The following is a 14,465-nucleotide window of genomic DNA, read 5'->3' as shown; positions in this document are numbered from 1 at the left end:
ACTCAAGGAAGTCTCTCCGTCCCTGCGTGTGGTGCAACATACCAACAACATGCATGCCCCAAAGGGCCTTATTTCATAATAAAAGGGTGCATTTTCCTTTTTCCAACTCTGAAATTGTATTTCCATGCAAATGCTGTAAATCAAGATGTATAACAAATCATATGACTTCAGCAAATAAACTAGGAACGAGGTTTTGACTAGTGACTTGATTTAAAACGATTACTACCTAGTCAATGCCTTGCCAATCCTTTTGTGGACTACTGAAGGCTTTAACACAGCTCGCCGTGAAAGAGGCTGTGCTAGCATTCTGGAAGTTTATAATTAAGTTCAGTGTTTGTGTGTGGCATAGAGTAGGGAGGAAAACGACCGCTAATTATGGAGTTTCGTTTCTGAGAGCATGCTAGACTTTTAAGTAGCAGAAACACGAGAAGCGGGTGAAGCATTCCTCATTTTTAAACAAAAGTCGCACGGGAGTTCCTGACGGGACCGGGGAACGTGGGGTACCCTTGGCACTCCCGTGGCCCCGGGCGGGTAGGGATCTTTCATCCCTCCCCCTCGCGCCCCCAGCTCCGCCGCCTCCCCTCCCGCTCCCAGGGGGGGTCTGAGGCCTTTGTCCAAGAGCGCTGCCGCCCACGGGGGCTAGGAGGCTCTGGGGCCTGGGTACAGACTCCCCGCTCTCGGGACAGGAGGCGACAAGCGCTCACGGAAGTGCGATAGGGCTCGTCCCAGTAGAGGACTGTTCTCCTCCTCCACTTCCTCCCGCACAGCGGCTCGGCTTCCCGGGCCGGCTCCTCCTCCTCCTCTGCCTCCTCCCCCTGCCGCCGCAGCACTCGGGCGGGCGGTGCGGCGCTCACCCCGGCAGTCCCGAGCCCAGGGAGGTGAGGGGCCTCCCGCGCTGCTGCCCCCGCCCCGCGCGCCCTGAGCTCCACTGCCCCGCGGCTCAGCCCTCCTGCCCCCCGGAGCTGTCCCGGACTCGCGGGGAAGCGAGCGGCAGGCGAGTCTCGGCGCGCGCGGGCGCCGGGCCACGGACTCCGTGCGCTCCGGGAGTGGTGGCCGCGGCTCCGGGCTCCGCGCCCTGCGCGCACTTCGGCGATGGCTTCTCCGCTGCCGCGATGGCTGCTGCTTCGCCTCCGGCGCCTCCTGTTCCTTCTTCCCGGATTCCTGCTGCCTCTTTGCGGCGCCTTCAACCTAGACGTGGACAGTCCCGCCGAGTACTCCGGCCCCGAGGGAAGTTACTTCGGCTTCGCGGTGGATTTCTTCGTGCCCAGCGCGTCTTCGTAAGTGGCCGCACTTGGAAGCCGGGGAGGCGGGGGGGGGGGTCGGCCCCCTCCCTCCCAGCGCTCACCCACACTGCGTTTCCCCAGAGAGAGAGATTTCTGGGAGAGATCCCGGCATCTGTCTGTCTGCCCGTCCTCCCCCACCCCCGACCCCATGGGGGTGGTTTTGGTTTTGGGTGGATGAAATATTTGGGGAGATGAACCCTGCAGCACCCACCACCCAGTTTCCTCCTCCTCTCCTGAGAGGGAGAGAGCGTTGAAGCAGACCTGTGCTTAAAACTCCGGGGAAGCGAGAAATCAACAAAGGCTGGTGCGGCCGGACTCCGCGCCGCCGCTGCCAGTGTCCGCGATGTGCTCTGTTTCATCTCCAAACTTCTTTTTCTCCGGTACCAGTTAGCCTTCCCTTTAGTTGTTTTCGGCTTCAGACTTAAACACCCGTCCTTTTCGCTCTCCCTAAACAAGCCCTCCCCCACTCTTTCCGCCTTCCTGGCTGATTCTGTTTCTCCTTATTTACTCCATTTCCAGACATTCTGATGACTAAAGTGACCGTACTGACCTGGTGTCTTATCTCTGCGACGGTCAGACCTTTGCACATGTGACGGTGAACAGATGAATTGAATGTGTCAATTATTCTTTTTATAGTGATTCATTATTTAGGTCATTGTTTAGAAAGAACAAGGGTGTTTGCTGAGTGTTCACTCACTACAGGTCATTTGAATTCTGCAGCATTTAAGAATTCAGTTATGTTTTCAAATTGTCAACGTTTCGCGTGCAAAGACCGTCAGGATTTGTAATAGAGTAATTGTCGTTATTGGACTAAAAGTTGTCTCTGACTTTACCGAACATTGACATCATTCTCGCCACCCCAACACCGTATTGGCGTTAGAAATACCTATTTAATAAGTGTTCAGTGGATGTCTTCTGATGTTTAAATTTTCTTTTCAAGAGGGAGACTGCCCTTAGTTCTTTCTAAGTTCTTAGAAATAACATATTTTTGTTTAAATGTTCTTTATATTTTAAAGTATTGGTTTTTTTGGGGAAAGGGATGATGATTTTGATGTTCAGTACTTAGAACCATTTTTTCTGATTCGTACGTGCCCAGTTTGAGGATGATCTAAATACTTTTCCATGACAGTTAGAACAGTCAGCAGGATTTATTCTTATTGTTTTTCTAGATGTTGCTGAATGTCATTCATTTTGGTAACAGTTGCAGCAGTAAATAGGTTGGAAGCAGTTAGTGGAAACTAGACATTGCTTTTATGTAGTGAACTCAATTTAGTTTGTTGTTTCCAGTTAAAATACTTTCTAAGAGAGCTGAGCACAGATTTTCCGAAATGATAAAAATAATCATTAACTTTTGGCAACGTTTACTGCCTTCTCATTTGATTTAATCATTTTGTCAACACTGTCTGTCATTTAAAATTTTTTTGTTTCCAGATATTTTTAAGTGTATGCCTTTATGGTACAGAAGATTTTAGTTTCTCCCAAGGGTGCTCTTTTAGATTTAATTTGTACAGAAATTCTAAGAATTTTGAAAATACATATTGTCTTTTGTCAAGAGTTAGTACTTAAATTATTAGCAAGTTAACACTGTTATACTTGGAAGTTGATGGAGTGTTTTGCAAATGTTGCTTTTAATTCTGTATCATCCTCTGAGTTTAGTATAAAGATACAAGATGATAAACTTACTACGGAAAATGCAGTAATGTTGAACTGTTAGCATGAGATAGTTGCTATTTTGTATTACAAGATTTTTACTAGTGATTGTAATCATTGGATATACTATGACCTCACAGGTTTGTATGACCTCCCACATGGGCCTTCAAGGGTAAGGTAAAATTGAACTTGGTTTGGTTTCATATAATATTTTGAAATCGTCATCAGCGACTTTGTTACTGATAGACTAGTGAGCTCCAGGTATAGCCTAACTTAAAAAATAGAAATCAACTTTGAGATTTTTTTTAAAAAACAAAATATACATAAAAAAAGGTTTGTACTTATTGAACTTTTCAGATTTAACAAAGATTAATGCAAAACTATGCTCAATTTTATAAAAAGGCACTTTTAAATTTAGCAAGAGTTGGAATCCAAAGTACATGGGATGCCATTTATAATACTACCAGCTGCATTTATTGTTGTAATTTATTTGGTGTGATCATAAACTTCCAAAGGAAAACAAAATCCATACAATAAAAAAAAAAAGTGTTTGCTAATTAAAGATTCCTTTTTTCTGAAGGGAGATTGTCTGGATTAATGAGGAAGCAGGGTAATAGTCTCTGCTGCTTCCTGTTTCTATAGCTGTCTAAATACTTTTGGTAAGCTGTAGAATTGTTTTATGTCAATTTTTCTTGTTATACAAAATTGTTATTGAATTATTTCCATATTCTGAAAAATAATGAATTAATGTTTATTACAAAGAAGGAAAAATAAGCACTGTCACGAATATTAAGGTGACTCTTTAAGAAAATCCCTCTAGAAATAAGTCAGGTATGAAGTAAAAAGTCACAAATGTAGTGATTTAAAAATTATAAAAAATTAAGAAATTAGCATTCCATATTTTTTTTCCTGTATGCATTAATTTATGGTGGCCATATTGCCATACTTATATAAAATATACAGATTATATACAGGCCAAGAAGTAAAGTCATGTTTTTCTTGTGGAGAAATTAAAAATTGCACCCTAGGTTTAATAATAATGATGTCTTACATTTAATTATAATAATGACATTTTATAATTTGCAAAGCACTTTTACTTATGATATCTCATTTCACTCTATAGCACAAACCACCATGGGAATTCTGGAAGCAGATTAACTCATTCTCATAGATGAGGAAACAGAGGCCAGAAGAGTTTGCAGTCTTTAGTTGTTTGAGTGGGTTGGTGTGGGGTAGGGGGCAAGGTGGGATTAAAAAACATATGTTATGGAATTCAAATTCCATTTCATTTTTATATTCAAATTTTAAAATTTTAAGAAGAAAATCATTGAACAATTGTCTTATTTATTCTTCAACTGCAAGTGATATACAGTTCTCATTTTACATATATATTTATTTTTAAATAATGCTATACTATGGAACACTGGATTAGAATTCTTGCCTTTTCTCCTATTAAACGCTAATGGAGCCTCATTTACAGTTACATGGAGTTCCTATTCCCCAAAGACAGTGTGGGTGAGTGTGCCCTGGTCACAGAAGGTCACTAGACTATTCAGAGGTTCTCAATCCTAACTTCCTGTTTGCAACACCTGGTGAGCTTTTAAAATAAAACTGCTGTCCTTACTGCCTCTTAGATCTAAAAGTAGAGTTCTGACATCATATTCCAATAGGCTGTGGATCATTTCTCCTTGAGTAGCCTAATCTTACCTCAGTGTGCCTAAAACTGAACTCTTTTTTACCAAGACATGTCAGTTGCACTTCTGTTTCTATTAACGGTGCCATCATTTTCTCTGTCATGCTGGGAATAATGTCATATTCCTCCCTCTCATTTTCTATTTTTCTTTGTCATTATAACTGCACTCCCCTAATATTAGTCAGTGATTAGTCACCAGGCAGAAAGTCCTAGAAATTCTTCCTTGTTAAAGTTTCTTGCTTCCATCGCTGCTTTCCACTTCTATGACTGCCTTTTTTCAGCCCAGTCATCGCAAGTGGGGTGTGGCATTTAGATCCTCACCCCGTGGCCCATTATTTGGCTCTTAAACCTGCAAAACATCTCACATGTTTCTAATAGCTTTATCTTTGTGCAACATCTTTTGTTTTTGACATTTAATATCATTTTATATTAATTTCAGGTGTACAGCATAATGGTTAGACATTTATATAACTTAAGAAGTTAATATAGTCTACTAATCCACTGACTAATCTACTAACCCCCTGATGCTGTATATAGTTATTAACATATTATTGACTGTATTTCCTATGCTTTACATCCCCATGACTATTTTGTAACTACCAATTTGTACTTAATGCCTTCACCTTTTTCTCCCTGTCCCCCAACCCTCCTCCCATTTTTTACCCCAATATATCTAGTACCCATCTGACACCATACATAGGTTATTACAATATTGTTGACTAAATTCCTTATGCTATAACCTACATCCCCATAACTACTTTGTAACAACCAATTTGTACTTCTTACTGTCTGGCAACCATCAAAATGTTCTCTGTATCTGTGAGTTTGTTTCTGTTTTGTTTGTTTGTTCATTTTCTTTAGATTCCATATATCAGTGAAATCATGTTATATCTGTCTTTCACTGTTTGACATACTTCACTTAGCAAAATTCCCTCTGGGTCCATCCATGCCACCTCAGATGGCAAGAACCTATGAACTTCCATGGCCAAGCAATATTCCATTGTATATATGTACCACCTTCTCTTTATCCATTCATCCATTAACAAACACCCAGGCTGCCTCCATATCTTGGCTACAGTAAACAATGCTGAAATGAACATATGGATGCACATGTCCCCTCAAAGTAGCATTTTGGGTTTCTTTGGATAAATACTGAGAAGAGGAATTACTGGGTCCTTCTTTGTCTCTTGTTATAGCCTTTGTTTTAAAGCCTATTTTGTGTGGTATATTATTGCTATCCCAGCTTTTTTTTTTTTTTTTTTTTTTTTCATTTCCATTTTCATGAAATATCTTTTTCCCATCCCTTTACTTTCAGTCTGTGTGTGTCTTTCGATCTGAAGTGAGTCTCTTATAGGCAGCGTATGTAAGGGTCTTGTTTTCTTATTCAGTCATCCTGTGACTTTTGATGGGAGCATTTCATCCATTAACATTTTAAGGTAATTATTGATAGATACATAGTTATTGCCATTTCATTCATTTTTTTTTTCATCTTAAAGAAGTCCCTCTAAGATTCCTTCTAATACAGTGGTCCCTTAGTTTTCGAATGTAATCCATTTTGAAAACTGAGGCACAGTTTCCCCATAGAAAGTAATGCAAAATGGATTAATTCATTCCAGACCTTTAAAATCAACCCCTAAAACTGCAAATTTAGCATGAATTTTACTGTCTACTGATACCATAGATCCATAAAATTTTATGGCATTCATAAACCTAAATGTTCATCAACGGAGACTTTCGAAAACCAAGGTACCACTGTACTGGTTTTGTGTTGATGAACTCCTTTAGCTTTTTCTTGTCTGGGAAGCTCTTCATCTGCCCTTCAATTTTAAATGATAGCTTTGCTGGGTAGAGTAAGCTTGGTTGTAAGTCCTTGCCTTTCATCGCTGAATTATTTCCTGCCAATCCCTCTGGCCTGCAAAGTTTCTGTTGAGAAATCAGCTGACAGTCTTATGGGAGCGCCCCTGTAGGTAACTAACTACTTTTCTCTTGCTGCTTTGTGATTCTTTCTTTGTCTTTAGCCTCAGGCATATTAATTGTGATAGGTCTTGGTGTGTGCCTCTTTGGGTTCATCTTGTTTTGGAGTCTCTGCATTTCCTGGGTTTGTGTATTTATTTCCTTTGCCAGGTTACGGAAGTTTCTGTCATTATTTCTTCAAATAGATTTTCAATTCATTGCTCTCTCTCTTCTCCTTTTGGTACCCCTATGATGTGAATATTGGTATGCTTGATGTCCCGAGGCCCCTTAAACTCTTCTCATTTTTTTTTTTTTTATTCTTTTTTCTTTTGGATGTTCTGTTTGGGTGTTTTCTGCTACCTTGTTTTCTAAATCACTGATTCAGTCTTCTGCTTCATGTATTCTGTTGATTCTCTCTAATACAGTCTTCATTTCAGTTATTATATTCTTCACTTCTGACTGGTTCTACTTATGTTTTCTATCTTTATTTTTATGTTTCGTATCTCTTTGTTGAATTTGCCCCTGAGATCATTGAGCATCCTTATAACCAGTGTTTCGAACTCTGCATATGGTAGATTGCTTGTCTCCATTTTGTTTAGTTCTTTTTCTGGAGCTTTGTTTTGGTCTTTCATTTGGGACATGTTTCTTTGTCTCGCCATTTTGGCTGGCTCCCTGTACAGTGGTACCTTGGTTTACCAACATAATCCATTCCGGAAGACTGTTCGAGTTCTGAAATGTTCAAAAACCAAGGCACGGTTTCCCCATAGAAAGTAATGCAAAATGGATTAATCCATTCCAGACCTTTAAAATCAACCCCTAAAACTGCAAAGTTAGCATGAATTTTACGACCTAATGATACCATAGATCCATAAAATTTATGGCGTTCATAAACCGAAATGTTTGTCAACAGAGATGTTCGAAAACTGTATTTGTTTCTATGTATTAGGTAGGGCTGCTATGTCTCCTGGTCTTAGTGAAGTGGCCTTATGTAGTAGGTGTACTGTGAGGCTCAGTGACACCCTCTTCCTGCTCACCTGACCAGGTGTGTTCCTTGTGTGGATTGTGCATACCCTTCTGTTGTAGTTGAGTTGTGGTTGCTGTTTGCAAGTAAATGGGAAGGATTGATCTTGGGCTGATTGGTTGTGAGGACTGGCTGTGATTACAGTGGAAGAACTGTTGTGCACGGGCTAAACCTGCAGAGCAGGATTTGCTTTATCAGGGCCCTGGTGCCTACCCAGTATGCCCTTTGGGTTTGTCATCCTGGGAGGTGGCCAGGTGATGCTCTCGCTGGGTCTCAAGCTGGCAACCGGGCATGTCAGTCCTGGGGTCTCCTTGGAAGGGCCCTAGCAAACCTGTGCTCTACCTGGAGCCACATGGCATGAGCCACAAAACAATCTGCAGATGGCTGCCACCCACTCTGGGCTTGGAGTAGCCTTGAGAAGCCAAGCCGTGAACTGGGGCCAGCTGTTGCTAATGCCAAGCTTGGTGTATGGGACATACTGATGTCAGATGTTGCTTGTTTGTATTTTGGGAACCTTTGAGAAATTTTAGGAAAGTCTGCACCATGAGCCAAGACAAGCTGTTTATATGGAAAAGGCACTACAAGCAGCTTAGGTGTGCCTGAATGTTGCGTGTGGTGGGGTCTTCAGGAATCATTCTGGGCAGGGCATACAAATGGTGTTAGCCAGGTCAATGGAGACTCAGATATGGCGACTGCCTGCTTGTTCATGCCAGGAGGGTAGGGCTCAACAAAGAATGATTTCTGCCAGCTCCTCTGTCTGGAAGAAAGCTTCCCATCCGTCCCTCATCCTGAAGCCAAACAACTCAGTTCCTCCCTGTATGTCCCTGATGCCTTTTGAGCTGCTGCCCCAAGCGGAAGCCCAGAGCAAGTTAGTCAGTCAGCAAGGAAGTCTGTGCATGGGCCCTTTAAGAGGAGCACCTGGGAGTGCAGCAACCCTCGTCTCACTCAGCCACAATCTGCTGGTTTTCACAGCCAGAAGTTATGGGGATTTGTCTCCTTGGCACTGGGAAGCCTAATGTGGGGCTGGGACCTCTCGCTCCTCAGGGCGGAGCTTCCACAGCCGAGATACCCCTCCCAATTTTTAATGCTCACATGTGGTTGTGGGACCAGTTGTTCCCCGTCTCTGGCCCTCCTGACCAGTCTCGAGGTTACTTCTGTATGTCCTTAGCTGTAGGGTTTTGGTTCAGGTAGACTTAAGGCGATTCTCAATGATGGTTGTTCCGTGGTTTAGTTGTAATTTTGATGTGATCGTGAGAGAAGGTAAGCACAGCGCTTACCTACTCTGCCATCTTGACTGCTCTGAAACACCCTTTTGATCCTGGTATTCTGCTGCTAAAATTTCCTCAGCAGTGCTCCCATGGCCAGAGAGAAAACCCGAACTGCTAAATCTGGATGAAAGCCCCTTTCAGTCTGTCCCAGTCTTTTAAAAGTTCATGTCCCATTTCTCCCATCATCATTGCCACTATCTTTACAACTCTTTACAAAATGGTGCCGGCTTATTTTCATGAACTTTAGTGTTGCTGTATTGGTTCTTTTTTTCTTGTCATAAATAATATACATACATAAACTCTAGCCTTATTATTTAGAGCGCAAATGCTATGTAGATTACTCCTGATTAAAGCCCAATATTTATAGGACATTATAAAAGAGAAGGGAAAATTTATAGAATTTATAGTCACCGTGTCTGTTTTACATCATAAAAATGTTGACTCTAGCATTTTTTTTTTTTTATGAAAAACAAGTCTAAGTCTGGAATTATAGCTCTGAAACAACATTCAGTGTTAAAATTTTACGCACATTTCCTTCTATATATGTATATGATAATGTTTCAGAAGTTCCGTGTGGTGAAGTCTCCTTGGTCAACCCAGAGTCAGCCAAACATATTAAATATGCTTTATCTTGGATAGAGAAGTCAGTACTGAAAGCCGCCAAATAATTTAGTTCATTTGGAGAGTTTAAAAAATGCACTTGTCATTGTTTGGCTGGTTGCCTCTCCTTGGTAGTGAAGGTCACATTCCCCGAAGTAACTGCCCTTAAAGTACATTTTGGATAGGAAGGGTACTTGAGGGCCATCCTCTTTGTTGGTTTCACTTACCTTCTTGTCTGTCTCTCCTTCCCTCTCTTGCCCTCCATCATTCTGCCCCCCCCCACTTCCCCCTCCCTCTTCCCTTCCTCTGTCTTCCACTCCCCGCCCCCTCACACACACCGATCACACACTTTGCCTTTTATCTTTTAGAATTTCCAGGCATAATATTAACAGACCGCTCATATATGTACACTTTAATTTTGAAGTCATTTAATGGAAATGTCTCAAATCATTTAAAAAGAATGGTGAGGATGGGGATCCTGATATTGTTCCTGGGCAAACATTTTGGAGTCTGTCAGGAGAAAGTTGCCGGCATAAGAAACTAAGTTGCTGGGCATCAGAATTTCTCTGCTAACCAGTGAAATCTCTGTCAGCCTCAACTAATCCTGTGTATCTTCCCCCAGCTTTTCACCCTTGTCAGGAAATGTTGCAAGCCAACTATTTCCTACCCTTCTTTTTCTTTTTTTCTCCTTGAGTTCTTGCATTTGAGTTAATTAATAGTCCTTCAAGAGAACTAAGGAAAGAAAAGCCCCTTTTAAAAACAGATTTTAACTTCCATATGTCCTACTTTATTAGGCAGTATTTTATTAATTGTTAATTTTAGTTCCGATGCAGTCATCTTGTATTTCTATAATACAGATTTCTCTGAGTTTGCTTTTGTCTGTTTATATGGAAAAGCTATTCATACTATTCCATCTTCAGAAAATTTATTTTTTAGGTAACTACAGTGGGCATGGTTATCTCTATTCCTCCGTGGAAGAGGAAACTGAGACTCAGAGATTTAAAATGACTTTCACAATTGATTTATATAATGATTTGTAGCATTCAGTCCCAAACTGTGTGTCAGACAGTGCTGCTTGTATTGCAAATATTTTTTTCTGGTCTGTCACTTCTCTTATCCTAATTAAACTGTTGTAGACATTCACTAGACATTCTAAGTTTAACTTCAATAAAGAATTATTTCATTTTTTTATAAAGTGCTTCAGGCTTTCTTTATTGTTATGGTGGCAAAAAAAAAAAAAAAAAAAAGACGTAAAATTCACCCTCCCAACACATTCGCAGGCTTTTCTCTTTTGAAAACTTTCTATAATACTCTTAAAAGTAACTTAAATAACATGTTGATATTTTAGACAAAGAACTTTGTTCCTCAGCTTCTGTTCCCTCATTAACTTAGTACTTAGGAACTGACAGTGCTCACACGTTCTTTTATATCAGTCTACCATTTCTGTAGTATTTCACCATTGTGCAAGACTGCACATGAAGGTATGCTTAGGAAAACTTAATAAACACCCATACTATACATCTAATTACCATCATTTCATGCCTATAATGTGCAAATGATCTGATGAAAAGCAGCAGCCTTGTTCTTGGTCTTATCCAAGGAACTCAAGCTATGTGCTGCCAAAAAAATGCAGTTCTCATTCAGAACTCAGTCCCCTAATAACTTCCCAGCCTTCTCTGTCTTTTGGTGCCAAGGAAAGAAAAGATCTGAAATCGAAAATAAAGAAAATTATTTTACAGATAATGTAAATAATTGGATGTTTAATAGGAGATGATTTCTGCATGCTAGGGGTAGGGGATAATGGAAATGGCTTATTTGTATATGACTATGTTAAGTTTAAGACCTAAAGCTATCAAATTCACTTGCTATTCAGCTGTCAGTTTAAAAAAACTTTTCTGGAGTGATTATTAGGTAGCAGGTACAGAGATGAATTACAGTTCCCTACATTCAAGGAAGTAATTTATTGTAAAGTGGGAAGAATAGCTTTGACAGAAAGGTATAAAAGGTTGTGTAACGTGTTATGTGATGACAGTCCAGAAGTGAATTTTGCTTCTAGACTTTTAGGCCAATTCTGAGAACCAGCTCTCCTGTCCTGATCTGGAACATGACCATTTACCACATCACTAAAGTCATATGTATGCCTGTGCTTGTATTACGCTTGTTAGGACTATGACAGGAGTGTCCCTACTCCTTTTCAGGTATAGACCCTGACAAGCACACTTGTCTGAAATGTTCTTTTTCGCCATTATGCACTCAAAAATCAGTTAATTCAGATGCAGAGGGGAAATTTTGTGGTCAATTTTCTTACCCATTAAAATGAAAAACTTCGTATACATACACACAAAATTAAGCTCTTAGCCATCTCTGCTGTAGAAAAGGAGGGTGTGATGACAGTGAGTTACTCTGTTATTCACAGGGGTGAAGGCTGTCTTATTCATAGCCTAAGGTTTTTTCTTAGAAAAGGTTCTTGTTAAATGAAAACTAAGTTGCTTTCTTACCCAGAGTTATTTGGCTGTGATGAGAGATTGCCAGCATTGGTGTTTTACTGATGCCAAATATGACTGCATAAAGCTTTATGAAATAGGGTGTGGTTTGATTGGGAATTTTGTCTGTATTTTGAGTATGGAGTTTTCAGATTTGTGTCAGAGAGCAGGATTCCTGTAACACAGCAATTCATGCAACCAGCTCCTGAACAGTCTATAAACATAATTTGGGAGATACCACCCAGGTGAAATAAAAAAATTGAAATTGACAAAATTTAAAATGATTGCATTCCATATTTAAGACTGTTAGACATAAGAACGTCCTAGCCTGTAGAGAATTTTTATATTTATTTGAACCAAACAGAGGATACTCCTGGAAGCAAGATCTCAACAGACTAAAATGCTTCCTAGAATGGCAGTTTGCGATTTCTTTTATGCATTTTGAATTGAGGAGGGAACATAAAGATTACATGAAGGGGGAGAAAGCAAGGCTGAGATTGGATGACAGTATTGGATTAACAAGATTGTGTGCTCTCTTGACGGTGGTTTCACATCTGTGGTGTCTGAAAAGAGGCATTTCCAAGGTGTGTTAACCTAGATACACAAAAACAACGGACAGGTTTTGCTTAAGGCAATGATAAACCTTTTATTAAAGAAGTTATATACCCAGGGTGTGACTACCCACCATGACCTGCCCAGTTAGGAATTTATAATCAGATCACCCTGTGAGGTTACTTTTGGTCACTGGACTTGTGAAACTATTATAAAGCCCCGTTTTTATCCAAAATAGTGAAGAACTAAGGAAAAGATCTCTTTTACTTAAAAATTGAACTCCTGATTATTTTATCTTCCTGAATTTTACCCTGATAAGAAATTGAATAGTGATCCTATTTGACATGGGATTGATTAGATTGATTTTGTGACAAGAAATTTGTTACTCACTATTTCAAAAAAAAATTGAAGTACAATACTATAGCAAGATAAGTTTTCCAAATGGAAAAATAATAATATTTAGAACTACCAACTACCATGCTTTAGAATAATTTATTTAGAATAATTATTTTTCATTCATCATTCAGGGTATAGAAAGTGGATAGCAAACCACACACACACACACACACACACACACACACACACACACAATCAAAACAAAACTCTCCTGACTCTAGCCAGTGTACATTTTTTCATTAGCTGTAATGAGATATAATTGACATATAGTCTATACATATTTAAATTTGTCCAGTGTAAATTTTTAAATGACATGTAACCCTGAAGTTGCCTTATGTTAGTAGGATGAATAAACTATATTGAATAATGTATGTAAGAGAGCACCCAATGAATAATGAAGATTATGCCTTCAGTGAATAGTTAAAAAAAACTTTGTGGATAATATCAAGAAAATGATTGTTTTTCCTAAATTGTAAGATATTGTTTATGCTTGCTGCCATTTAAAGTCTTATTTTGCCTTTTGTATTTTAGCAGGATGTTTCTTCTGGTGGGAGCACCCAAAGCAAACACTACCCAGCCTGGGATTGTGGAAGGAGGGCAAGTCCTTAAGTGTGATTGGTCTTCCCACCGTGGGTGCCAGCCAATTGAATTTGATGCAACAGGTAAATGTTGATGCAGTGGTCCCTTTTCCTAAGTCATTTGATTTTTTTAGTATCACTTAATATTTGAAGCTTTAGCTTAAATATAAACATTTAGTAAAATAATATATATAATAAGCGCTTCAGATCTCCTGAGAAAGTTATACACAAATGATTTATTATATGTTTTTTCCCCTGCAGTTTTGTGGCATATAAAAGCATTAAAAATACATTGCATTTTCATTGCTTTGGATGTCTTCAACTTTAAACTGATGGTGTCAATATGCAGAAATCAGGGGGAAATCTAATGAAATTTTTTGCACATTGTCTGAGAAGACGGAGCTGAGACATACAGCAAGGCCTTTTGTCCTTTCTCTGTTGACAAAACTGAAGCATGACTCATTGGCAACTGTAGAAGATCAACTCTCTAATTATGAATATACCTAAGCCTGGGATTGTGCTACCAAAACCAGTTGAGGAATCTTTCACATTCCAGTAGATCAGATTGACTTAAAAAAAATTCTTATCCAAAATTTATTGGGAATGTTATGTAGTATGGTTCTGATAACATTAAAATTTTATTTATAGAGACAAATTTCAGTGTCAGGATTATGCTAATAAGGAGAAAAATTGAATAAGGAAAATGGGAAATAAGAAATAACTTACTGTATTTTGTCATGTATAATGTGCTCATGTGTGTAATACACACCCATGTTTTTGACCCAATCTTTCAGGGAAAAGTATCTTTTGTTTTAATTTTTTAATTCAAATTTTTATTTGTTTTTATTTAGGTACTTGTTTTTTGTATTGTAAAGAAATTTTAGGATTTATTTTTTAACATATTATGATACAAGAAATTTTATATAACAAGTAACTACAAAACACAAGAACAGATACAAGGTACAAGAAATGTTATGTACCTGTAAAA

The 14,465-nt window shown here is 39.4% G+C and overlaps 1 protein-coding gene across 2 annotated transcripts in view; it reads left to right on the top strand.

The window, feature by feature from the left end:
• Positions 1 to 805: 805 nt before the first annotated feature.
• ITGAV (integrin subunit alpha V) overlaps positions 806 to 14,465 on the top strand; it is a 76,366-nt gene continuing 62,706 nt past the window's right edge. Inside the window, exons 1-2 of one of the 2 annotated variants that reach the window (XM_033112253.1) lie at positions 806 to 1,277; positions 13,434 to 13,561. In XM_033112253.1, coding sequence (XP_032968144.1) covers positions 1,093 to 1,277; positions 13,434 to 13,561 — 313 coding nt within the window. In that variant the 5' untranslated portion in view covers positions 806 to 1,092. Of the gene's footprint in view, positions 1,278 to 13,430; positions 13,562 to 14,465 lie in introns of both variants that reach the window. The other variant, XM_033112252.1, reaches the window with a different exon arrangement.

Source organism: Rhinolophus ferrumequinum, chromosome 8 (assembly GCF_004115265.2).
Source record: "Rhinolophus ferrumequinum isolate MPI-CBG mRhiFer1 chromosome 8, mRhiFer1_v1.p, whole genome shotgun sequence".
Lineage (NCBI taxonomy): Eukaryota > Metazoa > Chordata > Mammalia > Chiroptera > Rhinolophidae > Rhinolophus > Rhinolophus ferrumequinum.
The sequence above is the reverse complement of the archived record's forward strand: the minus strand, read 5'-3'. Positions and strand labels throughout refer to the sequence as shown.